General features: G+C 44.8%; 2 protein-coding genes across 4 annotated transcripts; one reads left to right on the plus strand and one right to left on the minus strand.

Annotated features, from left to right (window-relative positions):
* The first annotated feature begins 415 nt into the window (after positions 1-415).
* On the plus strand, positions 416-19,483 carry VDAC2 (voltage dependent anion channel 2). 2 transcript variants are annotated; one of them, XM_080688130.1, is made up of 10 exons: positions 416-551; positions 963-1,017; positions 2,337-2,405; positions 3,184-3,233; positions 12,277-12,429; positions 12,525-12,577; positions 13,722-13,949; positions 14,728-14,878; positions 17,403-17,460; positions 18,929-19,483. In XM_080688130.1, exons 2-10 carry the CDS (start codon positions 987-989, stop codon positions 19,018-19,020), a joined length of 885 nt encoding a protein of 294 aa, XP_080544256.1. In that variant the 5' UTR covers positions 416-551; positions 963-986; the 3' UTR covers positions 19,021-19,483. The 2 variants fall into 2 exon arrangements, with proteins under 2 accessions (XP_080544256.1, XP_080544255.1); XM_080688129.1 differs by lacking the exon at positions 416-551 and adding an exon at positions 603-769.
* Positions 19,484-22,006: 2,523 nt separating this feature from the next.
* Positions 22,007-24,332, minus strand: COMTD1 (catechol-O-methyltransferase domain containing 1). 2 transcript variants are annotated; one of them, XM_080640118.1, is made up of 7 exons: positions 23,843-23,962; positions 23,567-23,694; positions 23,222-23,327; positions 23,015-23,133; positions 22,882-22,936; positions 22,478-22,611; positions 22,007-22,250 (listed from the first exon to the last, which is right to left on the minus strand). In XM_080640118.1, exons 1-7 carry the CDS (start codon positions 23,934-23,936, stop codon positions 22,098-22,100), a joined length of 789 nt encoding a protein of 262 aa, XP_080496244.1. In that variant the 5' UTR covers positions 23,937-23,962; the 3' UTR covers positions 22,007-22,097. The 2 variants fall into 2 exon arrangements, with proteins under 2 accessions (XP_080496244.1, XP_080496243.1); XM_080640117.1 differs by lacking the exon at positions 22,007-22,250 and having other exon boundaries at positions 22,316-22,611; positions 23,843-24,332.
* Positions 24,333-24,541: the final 209 nt, after the last annotated feature.

A 24,541-nucleotide genomic window follows, 5' to 3' on the forward strand; every position in this document is an offset into this window, starting at 1 on the left:
TCTCTCCGGCGGAGTCCCGCCCGGCGCAGGCAATTACAGCGCCTTAGGAGGCGGATGAAGGGATGGCGGGCGCCAGGGGCTGGAATGATGTCCCGGTGCCCACTCGTTTCTCCCGGGGTCTGGAGAGAGAGGTTGTTTTAGAAGCGCACGTCGCCCTTGCTCAGGGCAATGGGGATAACGCTCACCGACCCCTTGCAGACGCCCTACCCGGGGGGCGGTCTGCAGGGTTTGGGAGCCACAGCCCGGAAAGGGAGTAGGAGAGCGTACGTGACCCGCAGGCTGTGCGGCCGCGCCCAGTCGCTCCCGCGCGCGCACACGCGCCAGGCGCCCCGCCCCCCGTGACGAGCGCGCGCAGGGCCTCCACCCCTCCCCCCGCGCGTCGCCCACCGCGCTACACCCGCCGTTCCCCGCCCCCTCGCGTCGGAGGCTGCCCGCGGACCTGCCTGACCGGAGGGCCCGCGGCGTCTGCCTCTCCGGCCCCCGCCGACGGACCCAGGCGGCCCACCCAGGGGGCGGGGGTACCGTTGGTGCCCGTGGCCGTTGCGGAGCAGGTTGGAGCGGGCGGCGGGCGGCGCTGTGGGAACAGGCGCGGCAGACAGCCCGGGGCTGGCGGCGGGGGCCTGGAGGGGGAGGACTGGGTTGCGGCGGGCGGAACGGTGTCTCCTTCACTTCGCCCTCCACCGCGGCAGCCGCAGCCCGACGCCGAGCGAGCCAAGCGGCCTCAGCTGCGAGCGGAGCGGCGGGACGGCCCCCCCCAGGAGATCACTAGGTATCGCGGCGTCCGCCTCATTCCGACCCGGGGCCTCGGCGGCCAAACGGGAGGCCCGAGCGGGGCTGGGGTCGGCCCGGCTCCCTAAGATGGCTGCGCGGCCCCGCGGCCCCTCGCCCCTCTCTGTCTCAGCCCCTCTGGCCTCTCTGCCTCCTTCTTACTCCCGCTGACTGCGCTTCTTGTCCTTCCGCAGACCACCTCTTCCCGCGGCCTCGCCATGGCGACCTACGGACAGAGCTGCGCGCGGCGTACGTAGAGCGGGTTCTCCGCGGGCTGGGGCGGTGGGTTCTGGGAGCCGAAGCCTGTGGGCCAGATAACCGCAACTCCTCCTCTTTTCCCCCCTCCCCCGTTTCTCCGGGGACTGGGGAATTCACCCTTTTCGGTAGCCACTCCACGGGTCTAGACCCCCTGGCTCTGCGGAGGAGGGGCAGGGCTGCTGGATTTCGGATAAAGGGACTAGGCCAGGGGAGCTGGTGTGTGGCTGCATTCACCTTCAGTTTTGGGGTGTGTCTTTGACGAACTCAAAAGCAAAAAGTTACTAGTTGTGGGATTCGGTTTTTGGGGGACTGGATCAGTCACTTTTCTGGAGGTTTGGAGGAAGTAGTAACTCCTCTGCGGGAGCGCAAGGTCATAACACGTGCTCCTAAGGGCGTGGGCGCACTTTGTAGAATGAATGAGCTGGTGTTAGCTCAGATTGCTTGCCCTTAAATCGAATGGCATTGGCTGAGGAGAATCATATTAATATTTTTAAAATGCCATTTAATATTTAGTTGTAGACATTTTTTGTCTGGAACATAGATGGCTGTATTATTTCCAAGTTCAGTTTTTAAATTTCCAAAGTATTAGGTACCTTTCTCTTGCCATTCCAGAATGTTTTGATCTCGGGGAGGATACTAAGGGATATGTGGAGGAAAGAACCTTGTCTTAGGTTTTCATTTTATCTCATTTGGTTAAATAAATCAGCCCATTGCAGTGAGTTTTGGAAGATACATCTATAAGGGTAGATATATATGTATATGTGTGTGATTCTTTGTACTAGTCCTGTCCTAGGAGGTGAGGCTGTAGGCACAGCAAATTTAGGAATAGAAAGACTTTTGGAAGGAATTTCCCAACTTTGTATAGTCACTTACTGTGGTTATCCATTTTAGAAATAAGTCTTTGTTGGAGATATCTCTTTAATAGAGCTATAGGGTAGTTTTCGTGTAACTTGTGGTGGTGTCAGAAACATATCAACACTTGGGCTGCTGGACTCCCGGATGCCCCAAGTCTGAGGCCCATGACACTAAGATCGTGGGAGTAGGGAGACTTCACTGTCCTCTTTTTTATTTAGCTACTTCATTTATTTTGTCTTTGTCTTAATTTTTTAATAAAGCTGTTCGTCTTACTTAAAAAAAACAACAACAAAAAACACCACGTCAACAAATTGGGCTGCTTCCATTTATTTTCCTCATTTTTTTATTGGATTGTTTGAATTTAAAGATAGCAAAGATAGCAGTGAGTCATAATCTAGTTCTTGGACAGAAGTGGAGAACGGAAGCATTAACACTGTAATGTTTTCTTTCACCAGCAATGTGTATTCCTCCATCATATGCTGACCTTGGCAAAGCTGCCAGAGATATTTTCAACAAAGGATTTGGTAAGAACTTAAAAAAAATTCTTTTTTAATTGGAGGTGAAAATGTGTGTTTGGATTGCTTAGTGAAATTAGTTTCTACAAATTGTAAATATCTTGCTGCATTAATTATTCTTTGGATACATTTTAGATAAAATTTCTGTTAAAATAGTTCTGTAACAGTCCACATCCCCCTCCACCCCAATTTCCTCCAGTATCCTCAAACTGTAGTTCAAGGATTTTAGCTTTAAGAAAAAAACAGCTGTGTTTTCATTTCTTTCAGATGTAGTTTAGACCTTGGTTGACTAGAATTATTCCTGTTATTATGTATTACTGTTTGGACTTTTTCAAGGGAATTTGTTAAGTGAATTTGTGTGTGTGTTTTTTCTCTCAAAGATTTTGGTCTACAACCCTCCTTCCCCCTTTCTACTTTAGATTATTCCCCCAGTTATTTAGGTTATTAATCTCAAGAGGGAGATAACCCCTTTTCGATAAAAGTTCTAAATGTTTATTGTAAACTATTGGCTATTATGAGATTTGAATTGATTCTCATTTTAGGTTTTAAAATGGTTTGAAAGGTGTTTTTTTTTTTTTTTTTTTTGGTGCCAGATAATACACCAAAACACTAGGCAAAGATGCAGAGATGTTCTGTTCTTTACATGCCAGTTTACATAGAATAATTTAAAAATTTTCCTTAAGTGTTGTGTTTCAGTGGACATTTTTATCCCTCCCAATATGTGAATTCTTGATTCTTTTTTTTAATGTATAGTCAACTATTGTTATAATTTGCTCTCTACTTTAAGGTTTTGGGTTGGTGAAACTGGACGTGAAAACAAAGTCATGCAGTGGCGTGGTGAGTGTTAGATATTTAAATCTAAGTTCTGATGAGCCTTTATATAATTTTGTAACCATAAAATATTCAAAACAAAAATGTCTACCCATTTTATTGTAAAGGAAAGGCAGAAGTTAATTTTATTTAAAGGGATTTGCATGTAACTTGATTTATTTTTACTTTGGCCTTTTTTCATGTTGTCTTTTGCGATACTACTTTGTATGCACAAGGAACTCCGTAAATACTGGCCATCTGGGACTCTATGCAATAAGATTACAAGCTTGAAGACAGGGAACCTGTTAACGTATTTTCATAACCCTTTCTTTCAATGCCTATTAAAAGCATTAAGAATTCTGGGCATAAAAGTATTTAGTGATTTAAATTGAGTGTACTAATCATTTATATAATGGTCATATTCTAGCAGCCCTCCTTTGGGGAGGTTTTCACATGTATTTTGTGAATTCAGAGAATCTTGATTTGAATATTTTAAAAATATGCATATTTTTATTGATTTCAGAGAGTAAGGGAGAGGGAGAGATAGAAACATCAGTGATGAGAGAGAATCATTGATTGGCTGCCTCCTGCACACCCCCTACCTGGAGATCCAGCCCCCAACCCAGGCATGTACCCTGACCGGGAATCTAACAGTGACCTTGATGTTCACCCACTGAAACACACTGGCCAGGCTTGATTTGAATATTTTTAAAGAGGTTAATATTTTGGTACTTGATGTCTTGATTCTGCCCAACAAATCCCCTCAAAGGGAGAAAGGTAAAATTTTGTGTATTTTTTTTTTCTCCCTCAAAAATTGTTTTGAGATTGGGGGATAGGGTATAGTGTGTGCATATTGAATATTATTGGTCATTTTGATGAGTTCTTGGTGTAGGTGTTAATTATCTTAGTGCATGTAACTGGTTTTAAAATTAACTGTGTTGTAGTTAATGCCTAGACTTGAGTTTCTGGAGTTTTATATTTGTCATGTCTGTCAATTGGTTTCTTTGGTTTGAAAGGAAGCCTGAGTATTCAGTGTGGATCAGTGACTTATTTGTTTAAGATAACCTGTTTCAGAACAATGACTTAGGGTTTATTTTCATGTGTTTCCACTCATAACCTCTATAAACACTTGCTGAGTATTTGTTGAAACACAAAAGGCCTCCCCCCCCCCAAAGAGTAAAGACAGTCTTTGTGTTTAAAAAGCCTATTTGCTTTTTAAAGAGACAATAAACTTTAAACTGGGGAACAATTAGAGAAGTATATCTAGTACTAGATTGTTTGATCTATGAAACACTTTGTTGGAAAGGGAGGGCTTACTGTCGACACGGTTAAGGAAAGTTTTATGAAGTTAGGTTTAAGATCATGAGGGATGTAAAGGAGCTGGATTATGTATACTGTAGCATGTTTTTGTTTCCATTTACTGTATGTAATTCAATGGTACTGATCTTATACTATGTACTTGGCCCTAAACAAGTCCCATTAATGGCTGGTTCTGTTTTCTCACCTGAACTGCAGAAATGTCCAGGCCACCCCAGAACATAGAAGCCTAAATACCTGGTGAAGTGAAGGGTCTAAGCTCCACCAGTGGTGTCACATCTGGCCCAGTTTTGGTTCCACAGTGTGATCTTGGTTTTGTGTCTATGGATTGATGGATGGTATTGGGTGGGGCCTCAAGAATCATTAATCATTGTCACTCAGGAGTAAAAATAGCTACTCATACACATTCCCCATTTCAGGTACCTGCTAAAAGAACTTGCTCCATGTAGTTTTAATAATGCCTTCCTTTTGTGTAGAGCATGTGAAAATGTGCAAAGCTTTCACAGTGTCAGTTCAGTTTAATCCTCGAGAGCAGTGGTTCTCAACCTTTCTAATGCCGTGACCCTTTAATACGGTTCCTCATGTTGTGACCCCCAACCATAAAATTATTTTCGTTGCTACTTCATAACTGTAATTTTGCTACTGTTAATGAATCGTAATGTAAATGTCTGTGTTTTCCGATGGTCTTAGGCGACCCTGCTAGTGGTTCTCAACCTGTGGGTCGCAACCCACAGGTGGCGAACCGCTGCTGTAGAGCCTAAGACCATCGGAAAACACAGATATTTACATTATGATTCATTAACAGTAGCAAAATTACAGTTATGAAGTAGCAACGAAAATAATTTTATGGTTGGGGGTCACAACATGAGGAACTGTATTAAAGGGTCCCGGCATTAGAAAGGTTGAGAACCACTGCTCTCGAGGATTATATTGTAACTGGAGGCCCAATGCACGAAATTGGTGCAAGGGCTCGGCCCTCGCAGTCTGGCTTCCTCTGGAAGGTCGTCCTGCTGTTTGGTCTAATCAGCATATTAGCTCTTTATTATATAGGATTGAGGAAGCTGAGTCCCAGCTAAGTTAAATGTCTTCCTCAGTGTTTCATTTAGTGAACACAAATGCATGTGGGCCTCCTAATTTTACAGCCAGTGTTCTTTCCTAACTTACCAGTGTTTTTTAGTATGGACATTGAGTACCAAGGTTTGACTTGAAATTCATGTTTATGAAGACATTTAATTTCAGGAGATTGTGTACAAAACCTAATGCTTTTTGAGTCTATTTTATTGCCAAGCAATTTAGGCAAATGTTCTGTTTTCGAAACAAAGGGTGATTGGCCTATTTTCCCACTGCACAGTTTTTTATGTTTCCCTTGCAGGTATCACATTTTCAGGTTGAACTTCTCTTCTTAGTTCAGATGAGCTGTCTTTTTTATTTTATTTTATAAAAATTTAATAATAAATCTTTATTGTTCAGATTATTACAATTGTTCCTCTTTCCGCCCCCCCCCCCCATAGCTCCCCTCCACCCGGTTCGCACCCCACCCTCTGCCCTTACCTCCCCCCCCCACTGTCCTCATCCATAGGTGTATGATTTTTGTCCAGTCTCTTCCTGCACCCCCGAAAACCCCTTTCCCCCCGAGAATTGTCAGTCTACTCCCTTTATATCCCCCTGATTCTATTATATTCACCAGTTTATTCTGTTCATCAGATTTTTTATTCACTTGATTTTTAGGTTCACTTGTTGATAGATATGTATTTGTTCATAATTTTTATCTTTACCTTTTTCTTCTTCTTCCTCTTCTTAAAGAGTACCTTTCAGCATTTCATATAATACTGGTTTGGTGTTGATGAACTCCTTTAGCTTTTTCTTATCTGTGAAGCTCTTTATCTGCCCTTCAATTCTGAATAGCTTTGCTGGGTAGAGTAATCTTGGTTGTAGGTTCTTGCTATTCATCACTTTGAATATTTCTTGCCACTCTCATCTGGCCTGCATAGTTTCTGTTGAGCAATCAGCTGATAATCATATGGGTGCTCCCTTGTAGGTAACTAACTTTTTTTTCTTGCTGCTTTTAATATTCTCTCTTTGTCTTTTGCTCTTGGCATTTTAATTATGATGTGTCTTGGTGTGGTCCTCTTTGGATTCCTTTTGTTTGAGGTTCTGTGTGCTTCCTGGACTTGTAAGTCTATTTCTTTCACCAGGTGGGGGAAGTTTTCAGTCATTATTTCTTTGGTATCTTCTGGCACTCCCTCCCCCCCCATAATTCTTTTTTTTTTTTTTAACATATTTTATTGATTCTTTACAGAGAGAAAGGGAGAGGGATAGAGAGTTAGAAACATCAATGAGAGAGAAACATCGATCAGCTGCCTCCTGCACACCTCCCACCGGGGATGTGCCCGCAACCAAGGCACGTGCCCCTGACCGGAACCGAACCTGGGACCCTTCAGTCGCAGGCCAACACTATCCACTGAGCCAAACCGGTTTCAGACCCCCCCTCCCCCATAATTCTGATGTTGGTATGCTTGAAGTTGTCCCAGAGGCTCCTTACACTATCTTCAAATTTTTGAATTCTTTTTGCTTTTCCGGTTGAGTGTTTTTTGCTTCTTTGTATTTCAAATCTTTGACTTGATTCTTGCAGTCCTCTAGTCTGCTGTTAGGTCTCTTTATAATATTTTTTATTTCAGTCAGTGTATGTTTAATTTCTAGTTGGTCCTTTTTCATATCCTCGAGGGTCTAGCTAAATTTATCGGCCTTTTCTAGGAAATTCTTTAAAAACCTTATAACCGTGGTATTGAACTCTATATCCAGTTGTTTGCTCTCCTCCATTTCTTTCGTTTGTGATCTGTTTCTTTGTCTCCGCATGTTGGTTGCTTCCCTGAGTTGATAGAGTAGCTTTGTGTGCTAGGTGTCCTATATGGCCCAGTGGCTCAGCCTCCCCAGTTACCTGAGGTAGACACTCTTGGTGCACCCCTTTGTGGGCTGTGTGTACAGCCTTGTAGTTAAGCCTTGATTGTTGTTGGTATCACTGGGAGGAATTGACCTCCAGGCCAATTGGCTGTGAGGATCAGCTGTGTCTATGCTGGGAGAACTTCTGTGCTGGAGACACCCTTATGAGACAACACTTGCAAAGTTGCAAAAGCCTTTGTGCTCAGCTCGTATGGAGAAGAGTCTTAGGGCTGAGCGGACAGCCTTGGCTTCCCGTCAGCCCTGCCCTATGAGGCCCCTGGGTCGCAGTGTCCCTCGGTAATCGCTGCAAGCACCTCTGAGAGAAAGCTGCCCTCGAGTTTCATCCGCTGCCAGACAGTCCATTTTCTCCCCCAATGAATCTGGATTCCCAGATTCTCGCCCGGAACTGGAGTTCAGCGCAGTTGGGAGCTTCCGTCTTCCTCCCGCTAGAGAAAGCCAGTGGCACACTCAGCAGTCAGTCTTCTCTGCGCGCACTCGTGCGCCTCCAGACCTCTGCCTTTTGCAGCTCCCTTGAGTTTCCGTGCGCTCCTCTCTTTTCCCAACAGTCCAGACTCCCCTCATATGAGTCTGGGTCCCCAGGGTCTCGCCTGGAACTGGGGTTCAGTGCAGTCGGAACTGGAGTTCAGGGCAGTCAGGAGCTTCTGTCTCTCTCCTGCTAGATAAAGCTAGCCAGGCACTCAGCCGCCTGTCCTCTCTGTGCGTGTGTCTCCGTACCTCAGCCTTTTGCAGCTCCTTTGAGTCTCCGTGTGCTCCTCTCTTTCCTTCTAGTTGTAGAATTTCCACTCAGCCAGCTTTCCTGTGGTTCTGGATGATGTCCTGTCTTTTAGCTGTAATTTTGAAATTGTTGTGCGAGGCAGCAGTTTAGGTGTTCACTTACGCCGCCATCTTGGTTTCTCTGAGCTGTCTTTTTTAGAAGTGGCTTTCCAGTGGCCAGAGCCATTATTAGACAAATTGTGAGTCAGTATCCTCAGAGGGCTTTTTAATATTTTATCTTGGAAGATTTCAATTGCCTGCCTTTATACTGAGCTCTGAAAGATTACTAGATTTCTGGGTTATCTGTGGCAGATTTAAAATCTCAGATAAACCTTCTTCCATAGTATGCCTTCCTTTTTAGTTGGTGTGCAGTTAGGGATTTACAAGTTATTTACATTTGTGATAAACATAAGATTATATAATGTACTTCAAATTGATCCCTGAATTAGATTTCTTCTGCTGATATCATCTATTGTCCATAATATAGTTTATATTATGCATGATATAAACCAGTTGTAGAGCAAATATATAATTCCTTTCCCCTGCTTGTTTTTTTTTTCCTTTGTGTGTGTGTGTGTGTGTGTGTGTGTGTGTGTGTGTGTGTGTGTGTTTTCTTAATCCTCACCTGAAGATATTATTCTATTGATTTTTAGAGAGTGGAAGAGAGAGGGAAAGACAGAAATATCAGTGTGAGAGAAGCACATCGATTGGTTGCCTCCTGCATGCGCCCTGACCAAGGCATGGGCTGGGGAGGAGCCTGTGACCAAGTACATGCTTTTGGTTGGAATCGAAACCAGGTCCCATGGGTCCACAAGCTGATGATCTGTACACTGAGCCAAACCGGCCAGGACTTTCCATGACTTTTATAGACAATGGAAGGGAGGGGGAGAGGCAGAGAGAAACATCGATGTGAGACATATCAACTGGTTGCCTCTCACACGAGCCCCGAGCAAGGCCGGGGATTGAGCCTGCATCTGAGGTACATGCCCTTGACTTTCAGTCCATAGGCTGATGCTCTATCCACTGAGCTAAACTGGCTGGGGCTCCGTTTTTAATGGGAATGTGAAAGATGGTTGGAAAGGCATGAAACCTGGTGAAGATCCTTTTTATCTCACAGAAACAATATTGGGATTACTAAGAATTTAGAAAAACATTTGTTCAGTGTGTGAATTCCTACAGTGGGATACTTTTCTTTTAAGGACTTCCAGGGAACAATTTGTAGTAAATACAATATCTGTTGTTATAAACTTTTATTGTAATGATGGGATCTATGATAACCATAGTGGCTTATTTAGTATTTTATTCAATATCAAAATATATTGGATATAGTGCCAAAACATTCTCTTTCCTCCCCCACACGCCTCCCACACTGATTTTTGAATCCCAAATAAAATCACCTTAGTAGAAGTTTCCTTGAAAGTTGTTCAGTTTGTTCATTTGAGAATTAGATACAGGTTATCTTACCATTGGTTGGAAATGTCAGCTGTAAGTAAGGTAGCAGTTAGTAATTTACAGGCTAATTTTTCACTCTTGTGTATACTGAGTAGTAGAGGGTAGGAATATTTGGCAAGCTAGAGAAAAAGGATTAGTGAAGCTACTAAGTGTGTCAGTGGTTTCTGTGTGTGTGTGTGTATGTGTGTAAGTAAGGTAGTCAGTGGATTCTTTTTTTTTTTTTTAAATCTTTATTGTTCAGATTATTAGAGGTGTTCCTCGTTTTTTCCCCCATAGCTCCCCTCCACCTGATTCCCCACCCCACCCCATGTCCTTACCCCCCGCCACTGTCTTCATCCATAGGTGTAAGATTTTTGTCCAATCTCTTCCCGCACCCCTCACACCCCCTTCCCCCTGAGAATTGTCAGTCCACTCCCTTTCTATGTCCCTGATTCTATTATATTCACCAGTCCATTCTGTTCTTCAGATTTTTTATTCACTTGACTTTTAGATTCACTTGTTGGTAGGTATGTATTTGATGTCATTTTGTTGTTCATAATTTTTATCTTTACCTTTTTCTTCTTCTTCCTCTTCTTAAAGAACACCCTTCAGCATTTCATGTAATCCTGGTTTGGTGGTGATGAACTCCTTTAGCTTTTTCTTGTCTGTGAAGCTCTTTATCTGACCTTCAACTCTGAATGACAGCTTTGCTGGGTAGAGTAATCTTGGTTGTAGGTTCTTGCTGTTCATCACTTTGAATATTTCTTGCCACTCCCTTCTGGCCTGCATAGTTTCTGCCGAGAAATCAGCTGACAGTCGTATGGGTGCTCCCTTGTAGGTAACTAACCGTTTTTCTCTTGCTGCTTTCAAGATTCTCTCTTTGTCTTTTACCCTTGGCATTTTAATTATGATGTGTCTTGGTGTGGTCCTCTTTGGATTCCTCTTGTATGGGGTTCTGTGTGCTTCCTGAACTTGTAAGTCTATTTCTTTCACCAGGTGGGGGAAGTTTTCTGTCATTATTTCTTCTAATAGGTTTTCAATATTTTGCTCTCTCTCTTCTTCTGGCACCCCAAAAATTCGGATGTTGGTACGCTTAAAGTTGTCCCAGAGGCTCCTTACACTATCTTCATATTTTTGGATTCTTTTTTCTTTTTGTTTTTCTGGTTGGGTGTTTTTTGTTTCCTCATATTTCAGATCTTTGGTTTGATTCTTGGGGTACGTTGATCTACAGTTGAGTTTCTGTATATTCTTTATTTCAGACAGTGTATGCTTAATTTCTGACTGGTCCTTTTCCATTTTTTTGGCATTCTCATTAAGATCCTTAAAGGTCTCACTAAGTTCCTCAGCGGTTTTTAGAAGATTCTTGAGTAATCTTATAAATGTGGTTCTGAACTCTATGTCATCCAGTAGTTTGCTTTCCTCCATTTCTTTCATTCGTGACATGTTTCTTTGTCTCCGCATTTTGTTGCTTCCTTGTGCTGATGGAGTGGCTTTGTGTGGTAGGTGACCTATAGGGGCCAGTAGCTCAGCCTCCCCAATCACCTGAGGTGGACGCCTTTGGTACACCCCTTTGTGGGCTGAGTGCAAAGTCTTGGTGTAGTTAAGCCTTGATTGCTGTTGGTACACTGGGAGGAATTGACCTCCAGGCCAATTGGCTGTGAGGACCCGCTGTGTCTATAATGGAAGAACTGCTGTGCTGGAGACACGCTTATGGTACAGGACTTGTTTCAGTGGGGCTTTGGTGCTCACTGAGTCTGCCTCTTGAATGTGTCACTTATGGATGTGAGGAGTTGAAATCTGGTGTCTCACACTGACCACTAGGTACACTGGCTTCTGGATCTCCAATGGGGTGCAGGTCAGCTACTGTCTGAGGCCACCCAGCAGGAGCTACAGCTAGAACTACAGTTTTCTCCTCTTTGCTTGGGGTTTGGAGGTTTTGGAGCTGTCTGATCTGGGCTGCAAGTTTGCTAGGTTAAGCTGCCATATGGCAGGCCATTCATATGCTAAAGCCGCTGCTTGGAGCTTGGGTGGGTTTGTAGATTGTGCAGGGCGGGGTCTCAGGGCGTCACTAGTCTAGGGCGTGGCAAACAGCGATGGCTGCCAGTAAGCCGGCTCTGCATCTCTGACCGTGTCCCCGCCCCAGCACAATAAACAATTACTCCTGTGCGCAGCCCTGCAAGCAAGCCACTCTCACTTTCCGACCCCACGGCAGACAGTCCAGCTTCTCCCCGTAGGAGTTTGGGTCCCCCGCGTCTCCCCAGAAACTGGAGTTCGGAGTAATCGGGAGCTTGTCTCTCTTCGTGTTGAAAACAGCAGCGCTCCCAGTTGCCTGTCGCCAGCCTGATTCGCACGTCTCCGTACCTCAGCTTTTCAGCGCTTGTGCACCCCTCAATGCTGTTTGCTCTTTCCTTCTAGTTGTAGAACTTCCACTCAGCCAGCTTTCCCGTGGTTCTGGGTGATAGACGTTTTGTCTTTTAGTTGTAGTTTTGAAATTGTTGTGGGAGGCAGCAGTTTAGATGTTTACCTACGCCGCCATCTTGGATCCTCTCGTCAGTGGATTCTTAAATGCTTATGAGAAAGTTCATGAAGTTATTTATTGTCTTAATAGGAATTCTCAACATCTGGTTCATCTAATACAGACACTGGTAAAGTTACTGGGACCTTGGAGACCAAATATAAATGGTGTGAGTATGGTCTGACTTTCACAGAGAAATGGAACACTGATAACACCCTGGGAACAGAAATCGCAATTGAAGACCAGGTAACATTTTGAAGATGTGTTTTAGTATTAATTATTTTATTTTTGTAATTCAAAAAGGAAATAAAGCTGCAAACATTCTTTTTCTTTCAACATAGATTTGTCAAGGTTTGAAACTGACATTTGATACCACCTTTTCACCAAACACAGGGTAAGCATGGACATTTTATCTGCTTTAAATTCAAAAGCATTCCTCTTCGGTATATTTAGGAAAGGTGCATATTTACTGTTTGATAGCTGATCCAGACCCCTTGTGGCAAATTTCTGTTCCTGCCTTTGGAGCATGAACACTATGGTTGCCGTCATTGACTTGCCTTCAACTGTCTGCCTGTTTTCATTGTGGTAGTAACTTAGGTAATTAATGTGTTTTGAATATACTTTTGTGATGCATTGTCAATTATGCAAAGCAGCCTTCTTGTGCTGGTGGCAGTCTAGTTACCCCATGTTTGCCTTTGTCTTTTAATTCGTGAGCTATATATATATATGTTTAATTTTTATTTTATTATTTTTTAAAGGCAGAGTTTGTTTTTATTAAAAAATGATCAAGAGACTTTAAAAAGGCCCAAAGATGTCCAGTTTTTTTTTCTTGTGTTTTAATTTTTTTCAGAGAGGAGGGAAGAGAGTGATAGAAATATCAATGATGAGAGAGAATCATTGATTGGCTGTCTCCTGCACACTCCCTACTGGGGATGGAGTCCGCAACCCAGGCATGTGCCCTGACTAGGAATTGAACCATGATCTCCTGGTTCATGGGTTGATGCTCAACCACTGACTGAGCCACAATGGTCGGGCTGGATGTCCAATTTTAATAGAAGATTATACTGAGGTGGTGTCCGTTGGTTTTTCCATTACTAAGGCATCCATTTGATCCTTGCTAATGAAACCTTGATAATTCTAGTTGAGTGGTGGTGATTTCCTCTGACTCCTGGCATCAGCTCACGAACAATGAAAAATGTAATACCAGAAATAATCACGAAAGACATGGCAGATTGTACTGGAATATCCTTTCTGCATCATTCTTCTAAACCAGTTCCAATGATTATCAATTTGAGTATTGGAGTTCCTGATGGGTGTCATCTGCAGAGACTGGTATTAAATGCAACCCTTTCAGGACAGAAACCAGCAAACACCCTTCAAGACACCATATATATATTGCCTCTTATGACAATCTTGCTACTTTTTTTATACTGCAGTTATACTGCAGTTTACCTAAGTCTGTCTTAACCTCTCTATGTAGAAGTTATGTAAATCTTTCCCACTGGCATCCGTTTTAAGTCAGTTTGTTCTTTTTCCAGAAAGAAAAGTGGTAAAATCAAGTCTTCTTACAAGAGGGAATGTATAAACCTGGGATGTGATGTTGACTTTGATTTTGCTGGACCTGCAATCCATGGTTCAGCTGTCTTTGGTTACGAAGGCTGGCTTGCTGGTTACCAGATGACCTTTGACAGTGCCAAATCAAAGCTTACAAGGAATAACTTTGCAGTGGGCTATAGGACTGGGGACTTCCAGCTACACACTAATGTGTGAGTATTTCTTTTGTGGGATTTTATGATGTAAGATCTCAGGATGACATTGATATCTTCTGTCATTTCTTATTAATCTAGGTCAAACCTAAAGGATTTCTTTTAGCATATAAAGGGATCATCCGTGGGCATTTCTAGGGTGCCCATCAAAAGTAAATAGTTAAAAAATGTTAGAAGAGGCTAAGACATTGCCATTCAGTGCATTTATTTGGCTTATTTGTCCATGATGTGTGAGGTGCTGATTTATAGGATTGTCTGAAATGTGTGGTGTTTTTACCTAACCCACATTAGATGTATATAACAAAAGGACTGAAAAAGAATTTTCTCCCTTATAACAAAATAATGCATTGGTAAATAATAATACAAAGAAGAAAACCAAAATTTCCCATAAACCTATCATTTAGGCATATAATCTTTGTTAATTGTTAATGTTTTACCTTTTTATATGTATATACATAAAATACATACTGAAAAGGCTATTTTATAACCCTTTTTCTTCTTACCTTAGTACTTAATATATTTTGATCATGTTCGATAGCATTATGTATTCTACAACATGATTGTTAGTGGTTGGTAATTCCACTGGATTTATTTGACCAATCCTTGTTTTTGGACATAGGTTGGGAAAAGACCTTTTAAAATGAAAATTTTCAGTGGAGCACTAGAGACCCATGTGAGCAATGGCTTTTATTTAAATGTAATGCTACTACAATATCAACCTAGTGTCTTAGACATTACATTGTCTGTTCTAGATTTATTAATTTAAAATATCTTATAGCAATGATGGGACAGAATTTGGAGGCTCAATTTATCAGAAAGTATGTGAAGATCTTGACACTTCAGTAAACCTTGCTTGGACTTCGGGTACCAACTGCACTCGCTTTGGTATTGCAGCTAAATATCAGTTGGATCCCACTGCTTCCATTTCTGTAAGTACTAGTATGGGCTTAGAATATATGTGTTTTTTTTTTATTATGGAAATAAATCTTTGGGTCAATTGAATTACTATGTTGACAATGTGAACTGTGGTTCACAGAATCTCCAGTTTACACACAGATTGGGATTAGAACTTTGAATACTGCTTTTTTATGGAGACAGTGTTAGAAATTTGATAATCTAGGCCACAGTAATCTTCAAAACCATATAACTAGTAACCCTGAGTCCCAAGGTTGCCTAAGCCCAAGGAAGCCAGTGTTTTGGGTCCTGGGTAGTTCTCTTTGCTGCTGGGGAGTATTTACTTCAATTGATACTTGGACTTTATCTTTTTATGCTTTGCAAAATATCTCCAGATTTGATCTCAGTGTTCAGTAGTATATATGCCACTTTGTAGTTGAAGAAAGGACTTAAACCAGTACTAAGAAGGGATGGAAGGGAGGAGTTAGAGCCAGGATAGGACTGCATGTCTTTTGATTTTTCTTCCTTTCTAGGGTGACCAGCTAGGTCATCCTGCTTTGCCTGGGCCTGTCCTAGCTTTATCACTGAAAGTTCTGCATCCCAAGGACTCATCCCTCATCCCAGGTTAACCAGCTCGGATGGCCACCCTAATCCTGCCTTAGGCTCTTTCTTCCTTCAGTTATAGTGGGTTGGAGTGGGTGTAGAGGGGCGGGCTCCAATTTCAGGCAGGTCAGCAGCTGCTCCTCTATCAGTTGTTTACAGGTCAGGGACTGCCTGTACCCAATGTACTGGGAATGAAAGAAAGTTAAACCTTCCATGAGAATTATTTGTTACATAAAATAATCTTCATTTCTGAAGACAATGTTTTGATAATTTAGGCAGTTAAGTTTTAGCCCCATTCTTGTTTTATTTTAGCACAGTTGAAATCGGAGAAAATGAGAAGGACCCAGAATGCTTTTCCCATTGGCAAGGAAGTGGTTCATTTATTTTCCCTTCTCTGTTTCTAACTGCACTGTGGCAGGATTCACACAGCACACTACTCTGTGATAGCTACCTTGTTACTTATTCTCTTCAGGTAGATGCCTATGGCACCACCACAGATTTAATGCCAGGAAAAGATGCAGCTCTCTTATAGTCTGAAATGGGAAGGGAATCTGGGGCCTGTGTGCCATTGAGTGATTCCTGGGGGTTATTTGGAAATGTATTTACTATTTCCCACCTAAGTAGTGCTGTTGCCCCAGTCAGGCATCACCTTCGGGTATTGCTTAATGCTGCATCACAGTTTCATGGTTGACTCTAAAGTAGTAGGAACTTGAATCCAATTACTGAGGCTCTTAAATTTGTTGGGCACAAGATGGTCACTGGTGGCCCATTTCTTTCTGAGATAACTCACATGGGTTTTGGTGGCTCATGAGAACTTGGCTGTTGTATCAACAGAATATAAGTGCAGTTTATGTGACCTCTGCCTGTATAGTTACATCATTTTTGTCTCTGGATTGGGCTGTGCGTTTTTTTGGGGGGTGGGGGGGTGTTATTTTTTAATTTTATTGATTTCAGAGAGGAAGGGAGAGGGAGAGATAGCTGTATGCCCCTTACTGGGGATTGAGCCTGTAACCCTGGCTTGTGCCCTGACCAGGAATTGAACAATGACTTCCTGGTTCATAGGTCAACACTCAACCACTGAGCCACACCAGCTGGGCTTGGATTGGGCTATTTTGATGATACACTTTGTAAAAGAGTGTAGACATCAAATCATTTCTAAATCTGTTTTGAACTCAGAGTTTGTTACCTTTTACCATAGCATTCCTAGGCTCTAGAGATGGCTTACTGATACTAGTGGGAGAGAATGCAGCTACTTCTTACTGTGTCTTGTTCTCCAGGGTTCCTTTCAGCCCTTGAAGGTCTGTTACTAAATCCTAAAATAATAGAATTGTGCAAGGTGGGTAGGGACCTGGATTGGTAATGATGCTTCATTGGTATGTCTTCTCACACAGTCTAGTTACATACAACTAAGACTTGGTTGTTAATGAGAGGTATGAGAATGTGAAGTAAAGGGTTTAGTCAATCGTATTCTTAGAGGAAGTACTTAGCATTTGGAGATTTTGAACATTGATGGCTTTGATTCTTTAGGACGACTTTTGAAAGTGCTGTGTTAAAGTTATAAATTTAAACTTCACACCCCACACTTTGATACCATGTGTGTCATATAGCTAGTGAGCCCAGTGGACTTCCATTTACCACATTTTGATGTGTTTTAATTTTGCTAGACTCAACAAGGATGATTCTTACGAGAATGCTTAGGCTCTTGTGCTATGTGGACAATTTGGGGTCTGTAGACACATTCCAGTAGGTGTGGTGAGTGTTGTGTCCGACTGGCAATTTGACTTTGAGTTTAATGGACAAGAATTAAGTGGTACCTGGTTTTTGTTTGGCTTAATAACTAATTACATTTTATTATGTGAATAAAAAGGCTGAACACTATAATTGCATGATAGGGAAACGTATGGGATTTGTCTCCTTTCAAAAGCTTTTCTTAATAGTTTTTGCATTTTATTTTAGGCAAAAGTCAACAACGCTAGTTTAATTGGAGTGGGCTACACTCAGACTCTGAGGCCTGGTAAGTATTCTTGATAAAGTAGGGTTTTTCTGATAGTGTTATAAAAATTAGTTTTCATTTCTTATTTTACAAACCTTTCAATCATACAAAATTGACAAAAGAGTACAATGAACGCATGTTTACTTTTGGCCAAAATTTTGTATTTCTTTTTTTTTTTTTGGCGAGGCTGTTTGGACACAGCTATCATGACACTTCCCTAAATGCTTCAGCATGTCTCCTCAGAATAAGAGCATCCTTCTGTTTGCATAATTCAATACTGTTATCAGTGATGCCATATTATTTAATATCCATTCTCTAGTCATTTTTCTCACTTGTACCTGAAATGTCTTACAGTAATTTTCATTTCTTCAAAGTTCACTCATAGCTTTGGTTGTTCGGTCTCTATAATCTAATTTATTTTACATAGTATTTTGAGCCTTGCTGTGTTCTCTCAAGCATTAATTCTCAAACTTCAGTGTGTGCATGAATCACCTGGGGCAGTGGTCGGCAAACTTATTAGTCAACAGAGCCAAATATCAACAGTACAACGATTGAAATTTCTTTTGAGAGCCAAATTTTTTAAACTTCTCCTAACGCCACTTCTTCAAAATAGACTCGCCTAGGCCGTGGTATTTTGTGGAAGAGCCACACTCAAGGGGCCAAAGAACCACATGTGGCTCGCGAGCCGCAGTTTGCTGACCACTGACCTGGGGGGATCTTATTAAAATGCAAATGCTGGTCTTACAGTCTGGGATGAGGAGTTCTGTCCTTCTAACAAGCTTTTAGATGATGCCAGTGTCCCTGGTTCGTGAACCATCATTTGGGTAGTAAGGTTCTAAGGCACTAGGAATGTCTGCCTCCTCCAAATAGGGCTTTCAACTCACCATTATTTTGACAATTTTGAAACCTAAAAGAATGGTACCATGAATACCCAAATGCTCATATCTATATTCACCACATTTATTTTATCTTTCCATGTCTGTATACATAATCCTTTTTTTCACATGCCCTTATGAATTAAAATCTATATTTTGTAGATATGTAGACCCGTCAGCCCTAGGGTGCATATCCAAGTACAATACCATTCTCACAGCTAAGAAAATTAACAGTAATATTTGGTATGTACTGTAGTCTATTCAGATTTCCCCACTTGTTCTCAAAATGTTTCTTTATTGTAGTTTTTCCTTTCTAGGATTCAATTATGATTTTCTTTAGTCTGATAGTATGTTGAACATTATTGCATTTTCTAGAGCACTTTGTACTTTATAATTAACATTTTTATGTTCTGTGACTTGATATCTTACCTGGGATGGTGCCAACAGAATTCTCTCTGCTAGCTCAGATATTTGCAAGTGCCCTCTGGTGGCTGGCACTAACAGGTCATCTGACAGGCTGAGGAAAAGTGATGGGCAGGCTGTGGCATAGTAAAGAAGACTAGGTTCTCATGAGGTGTTTCATGCACATCCTGGTTGTCTGCTTTTGTTTACAGGTGTGAAGCTTACACTGTCTGCTCTGGTAGATGGAAAGAGCATTAATGCTGGTGGCCACAAACTGGGGCTTGCCCTGGAGTTGGAGGCTTAATCCAGCTGAAAGCAACCTCTGGGAATGGATATCAGAAGATTTGGCCTTAATATATTTCCAGTGTGACCAGCAGGCTTTTTTCCCTCCAAGAAGGTGATCAAAACAGGATGAGCTAAACAAGAGCTGTGTTTTAAATATGTATGTAGACAGTTACTTGTTAGCTGGTTTCTAGTTGAATTGGTTATCTAGTTACCAATGCGGCAGTCCTGCAGTCACCTATACATTATTTAATGTATTTAACTGTTAAATGCGCTACCCACCAATAATGAAATAGACCTTTATGAAAACTGTACAATTGTGTGCATGTTGTTTTTATGTTCCTTTTAACATTGAATATTGCCATTGAATGAAATGGATCAGCGGATTTAAGATGAGGTTTAATTTTTCTTGTTAAATTCAACTATTAGAATAACTTTTGGTATCCTAAAACATGACAAATTATGAATAAAATAACTATACGTAATTAATGACTCCAAGTATTTGCAGAGTTAAAAATTTGCTAGCTAGGGTCAAATCTCCCTGGTTAGCTAGCTAATAATTAATTTTTTCCAGTGAGCATTTTGCTCTTTACCAAAACCTGTGCCACACTGTGTGTCCCTAGAGTAACTCTGAGCTTTTTAGATCACAATAAAGTAAGGATATATATGCCTTTTACATCTTCAGCTTGTAAGTTTGTGCAGAATTACATTGGATCATTGTTAACCCCAGGAGGCGTTGGAGAATAAGTGATGAAGGGTAGTGCTAGAAGTTTTATACACACACCATACCCCTGTGCGCTATTGCTATGGATAATGAACTAGGCCCTAGTTAGGTGAGATGAGACTAGGTGTAGGGAAATGAAATAAGGTGTAGACAGTATCCGGTTCCAGAGGGACTGTGAGAGGAGTATATAGGCCCAGTGAGAGGCAATTACTCATTTTCCTGACTGTAAAGCTTGGGCCTGAATTTGTAACCAGAGGCAATATCTTCAGTCTATGTGGCCCATGGCCTTCATCTGGACTTGTGCTGCATAATAGAAATTAATAGGTAATTTTGGTTGGAAAAGTAGGTAAGAACAAGTTTTTAATGGGAGGATTAGTTTGAAGGATGGGAACAAAGGTTAGAGAAGGGTGAGATTTGTTCAACAAATTCATTATACAGACCTGAAGTACAGATAAAGAACAGATAGAATAGAGTGCCTTGAGACTGATTACCCAAAAAGTGATTGTTGCTGAAAATTTCCTAGTTAAGAATGTGATGAGGAATTAGAAGCCTAAGTTAAACTCCCCTCACAGGTGTGCTGGGAGCACAAAGATTCCTAGTCTCACTGTTTGTCCTAAGGCAGTGGTCGGCAAACTCATTAGTCAACAGAGTGGCAAACTGTGGGTCGCAAGCCCTAAGGGACTGACTAGAATGGCCCACATGAGTCAGTCACACATGACTTAATGGCAGAAAGCTGGAATTTGAACCAATTTATTTGAGCCAGGACCTATTGCTAGGTAAGGAAAAACTGAAAGCACCTCTTGTGCTTTTGGGACACATAAGAATGAAGTAGCCCGGCCAGTGTGGCTCTGGTTGAGTGTTGACCTATGAATCAAGGAGGCTACAGTTTGATTCCTGGTCAGGGCATATGCCTAGATTGCAGGCTTGATCCTTAGTAGGGGGTGTGTAGGAGGCAGCCAGTTAATGATTCTCTTTCATCATTGATGTTTATCTCCCTCTCCCTTCCTCTCTGAAATCAATAAAAATACATATATTTTAAAGAAAGGTATGAAGTAGACCAAGAAAGTCTCAAACTGCTGGTGGTGTTTGGGTGGGCGGGGAGAAACCGGGTTCCTGGGCCTGGCAACACCTGCGGCCCCCTGGATGGCCTGTTGCCCCTTAGCTGACTGGTGGCCCTCCCTCATGCTGAGGCTGCTTCACCCGGTCCAGTACTCGACTGGGGTGTAACCATACGTTGTGAAGTGTGGCACAAATGACTTGCCAGTTTGTCAGTGGTCTACGTAGACAAAATTAGACCTATCCACCTATGTGCACCTTAATGTGTGTTTATGAGTGGGAGAGAGGATGGGTTTATAGCCAGGGGGCTGAGAGTTGTCTGAAACACAAGGTATATTACAGGACCTGTAGGATTATGAAAGTTGCCACCTGTGGGCTCCTGTGGCTTTGCTTATAGCCTCCAGTGCACTTCCACCATCCAGGCCTAACCAGGTTGTAGCAAAACCTAATTGTATTCTAGGCTGAGGCAGTGTTAGTGAAAAGAACACTTATTAGCTGAACATGACCTTCATCTGTGGCTTGGACATCCTACAGATTTGGGAAGGTTTAAACAAAATCACTGGGCTCTCTTGCCACCTCCTGCTCATAGATACTGGTGTTGGAAAGCCCAACTCTTCCTCTGGGCACGTGTAAACAGTTGCCATACATATAGGCTGGTCTGCTTCACACCTCTCTGGCCAGTGATCCCACCCAGTCCCTCACCTTCAGGACTTCAGGGGGAAGACAGGATATATACTTAAGTCAACCTCTAAGTCCTCTTGTCTAAGCCAAATGGCTTGGTTTGCAGAGGTGAGGCCGAGCTGACATGTGAAAACACGGGCAAGTGGCTGGCTGAACTGGTCTCACTTCTCCTGCAAGGCCCGTTGTCAGATCCCAGATAGGGTTCCCCACTGGTCCCAGCTGCACTGGGATTGAACTTCATTCAGGTATCCTTCCTAGAAAGATGTCAGGGAGACCAAGGTGGCTATACCCAGCATCTAGCCCTGAGCCTGGAAGTAGAGGCGGACCTGAGGAGCTGGGTCCTCTAATTGCATGTGGGCAGGTCAATTACAACTTGTATCCTCCCAGCCTCTAGTCAGCTGGAGGCTCCTGTGGATGGGCCTGGTGCCAGGGCCGGCAGGACTGCCAGGGAGGGTGAACTTCTAACCTGAAGGCACCCTTTTGCTCTAGAAGCCTGTGCTGGGCCTCCCCTTCCTACCCCACTTCAGTGGAAGCTCAGAAGGTTGTGTCTAGGACCGACTTTATTGACATTTAAAACTCCGGGTCGATGGCTGGGATTCCCAGGTCCCCTCCAACGAGGCCATCACTAGGGGCCAGCCTTAGATTTTGAAGGCTAAGGTGAGGCCGTCGCCCAGGGGCAGGAGGCTGATGTGCACCCGGGCATCGCGCAGGATGCGCTCGTTCAGGTTTCGGACGCACTGGGTTTCCAAGTCTTGCGGTTGGGGTTGCAACACTTCTCCCCGCCACAGGACCTGCGGAAGGGCGGGCATCACGGGGCGGGGCCTCCAAGGGCGGTACCCAAACAGGAGGCGGGGCGCGAACAGACTGAAGAGCCTGGTAAGCCCTGGGGACTCGGCTTGAATACTTCGAGAGGAGCTTACCTGAGTACTGGGCAGGGCTTTGGGGGCGGGGCACAGGGAAGGGCCAGAGGAAAGAGACTCCCAGCCTAAGTGTTTCTCCTCCGGAGTCTAATTCTTACACTGAGGACAGCGAGGATGCCTCCCGGGCGCAGCAGCTGCAGGCACCGCTCATAGTAGAGGGTGCAGTTCTCCTTGTCGGCGTCCACCACGGCTATGTCGAAGGTGCCAGCTTCACCCGTGTCCAGGAGCTCATCTTGCGGGGGAGGAGGGGAGGGGCAGATGTGGCTGAGTCCGCAGTCCCAGTGGCCAGAGCCCTGCCCGGGCCAGTTCTGCTGCTGTGACCACTCGGGGACTCCGGCCTCGAGGACGCCAGCATTGCCACCCTGCATGTGGCTGCATACCGTGAGGCTGGGCAGCGGGAGCTGTCACTGCCCCAAGCCCGTCCGGAGGACCTGGTCACTAGCTTGCACCCGATGGCCCCATTTGGGAAATGGCGCCAGGCCCTTTCCACACCGGTGCTCACCCAGGGTTTCCAGGGCGGGCTTCAACCGAAGGTCAATCTTGTGTTCCTCTTCAGCCTGCGGATGGAGTGGGGTCAGGGCCAGCATGTCCTTTCTGCCGGTGCTGGGCTCCGGGGACCTGAGAGGGACACTCACCTTTCGCCATAGGGGCCGCCCCAGCTCCGGGGGCCCCGGGTTCACCTCGCAGGTCACCACGCGCCCGGCCGGGGGCAGGGCTAGGGCCAATGCTAGGGCCGAGTAGCCTGTGAAAGTGCCTGGGGACGGGGACATGGATAGGCTCAGGCCACGGTGGGGAGATGGCCGGTGACTTAGACATCCAGTGGTCGCGGCCGCGCGCCCTACCCAGGTCCAGCGCCTTCTTGGCCTTAATGAGCCGCGCCAGGTTGGCCAGAAGCTGGGCCTGCTCGCAGGTCATCATGGACTTCCCCCGCGGCTGCTCCAGAGTCAGCTGTATGTATGGTGGGGAGAGGGTCGCACCAGCTCCGCTAGTCTCCCCAGATGGAGGCCCCCATCCGCGGGGGTGGCTGTGGGCACCGCCTAGGGGCGGGCCCTACCCAGGGAACGCCCACCGCGCACGGCCGAGGAGCGCGGAAGCAGAGTGGGTCCCCGCCCAGCCCAAGGTCACGCAACCACGTGGGATCCGCAGGGCTGGGGTGGGCGCCCGTTCCCGCCCTCAGCCCCGCTGACCAGCCGCAGGCTCCGCAGCGCTGGGTGCTCCCGCAAGGAGCGGCTCAGTAGATACTGCCATAGGGGGCTGTCCTCGGGGGGCAGCAGGCGCTTCTCTCGCCGGAATCGCCGTGAAGAGCACCGTCTCCCTGCCGGGAGGGGTGCTGGGTCAGGGCCTGGGACTCCAGAGCGCCTGGGGTGAGCCTTAGCCGCAGCCAGCCCCTGGGACTCCGGGCTTTGCTCCCGCCCCGCCCGCGGGACCTCTGCAGAGGGAGCCGCTAGCTCATTTCTACTCACCCAGGAAAAGGCCGGTAGCGAAGGCAGCGCCCAGAGCAGCCGATCCCAGGGCCAGCGCGGCGGGCACAGAGAGCCGAGGCATGGGCTGGATCATGGCGCGGGCAGGGGCGGTGGTGGCAAAGTCACTTGTGCTCAGGCTACCCGGGCCGCACTCGGACCCTCGGGCCTTCCTGTTCTGCCGTGTCCCCCGCACTGCCCGCCGACTGCGGCCTCGAGCACCATCTGGCGGCCGCACAACCTTACTGCAAGCCCTGCCCGAGAGAGCCGGTCGCCATCTGGTGGCTGCGCTCGGAACTTCGCCCGGCGGGGAGCAAGACCTGCTTGTAGGGTGTGAGAGCCTGGGTCGGGGAGGAAAATTTTGATATGCTTCTCTCTCATCGCTACCGATTCTGCTGAGACCCTTGGAGCACATGTGGGAGGGTGAGTGGGCCGTCGGTGTAGCAGGATAGTAAGGAGTAAAAAGTGATAGAAATTAAAGCTCCTGAGAGGAACTGAGGATCAGAGGAGGCCTTTGGGAGAGATGACCAAGGGTATCAGGTTGAAGGAGTGAAGGACTGGATTTGGGGATACACAGGAGAGGCCGATTGGAGAGCTCTGCTGCAGGTCGGGTTGATGGGGCGTTGAGATGTCCTTATTTAGAATCCTGGGTGCCAAGGAGACATGAGTGTGAGATCTTGGGGCCCATCAGTCTCTCTAAGT

Source organism: Plecotus auritus (assembly GCF_963455305.1).
Source record: "Plecotus auritus genome assembly, chromosome: 9".
NCBI lineage: Eukaryota > Metazoa > Chordata > Mammalia > Chiroptera > Vespertilionidae > Plecotus > Plecotus auritus.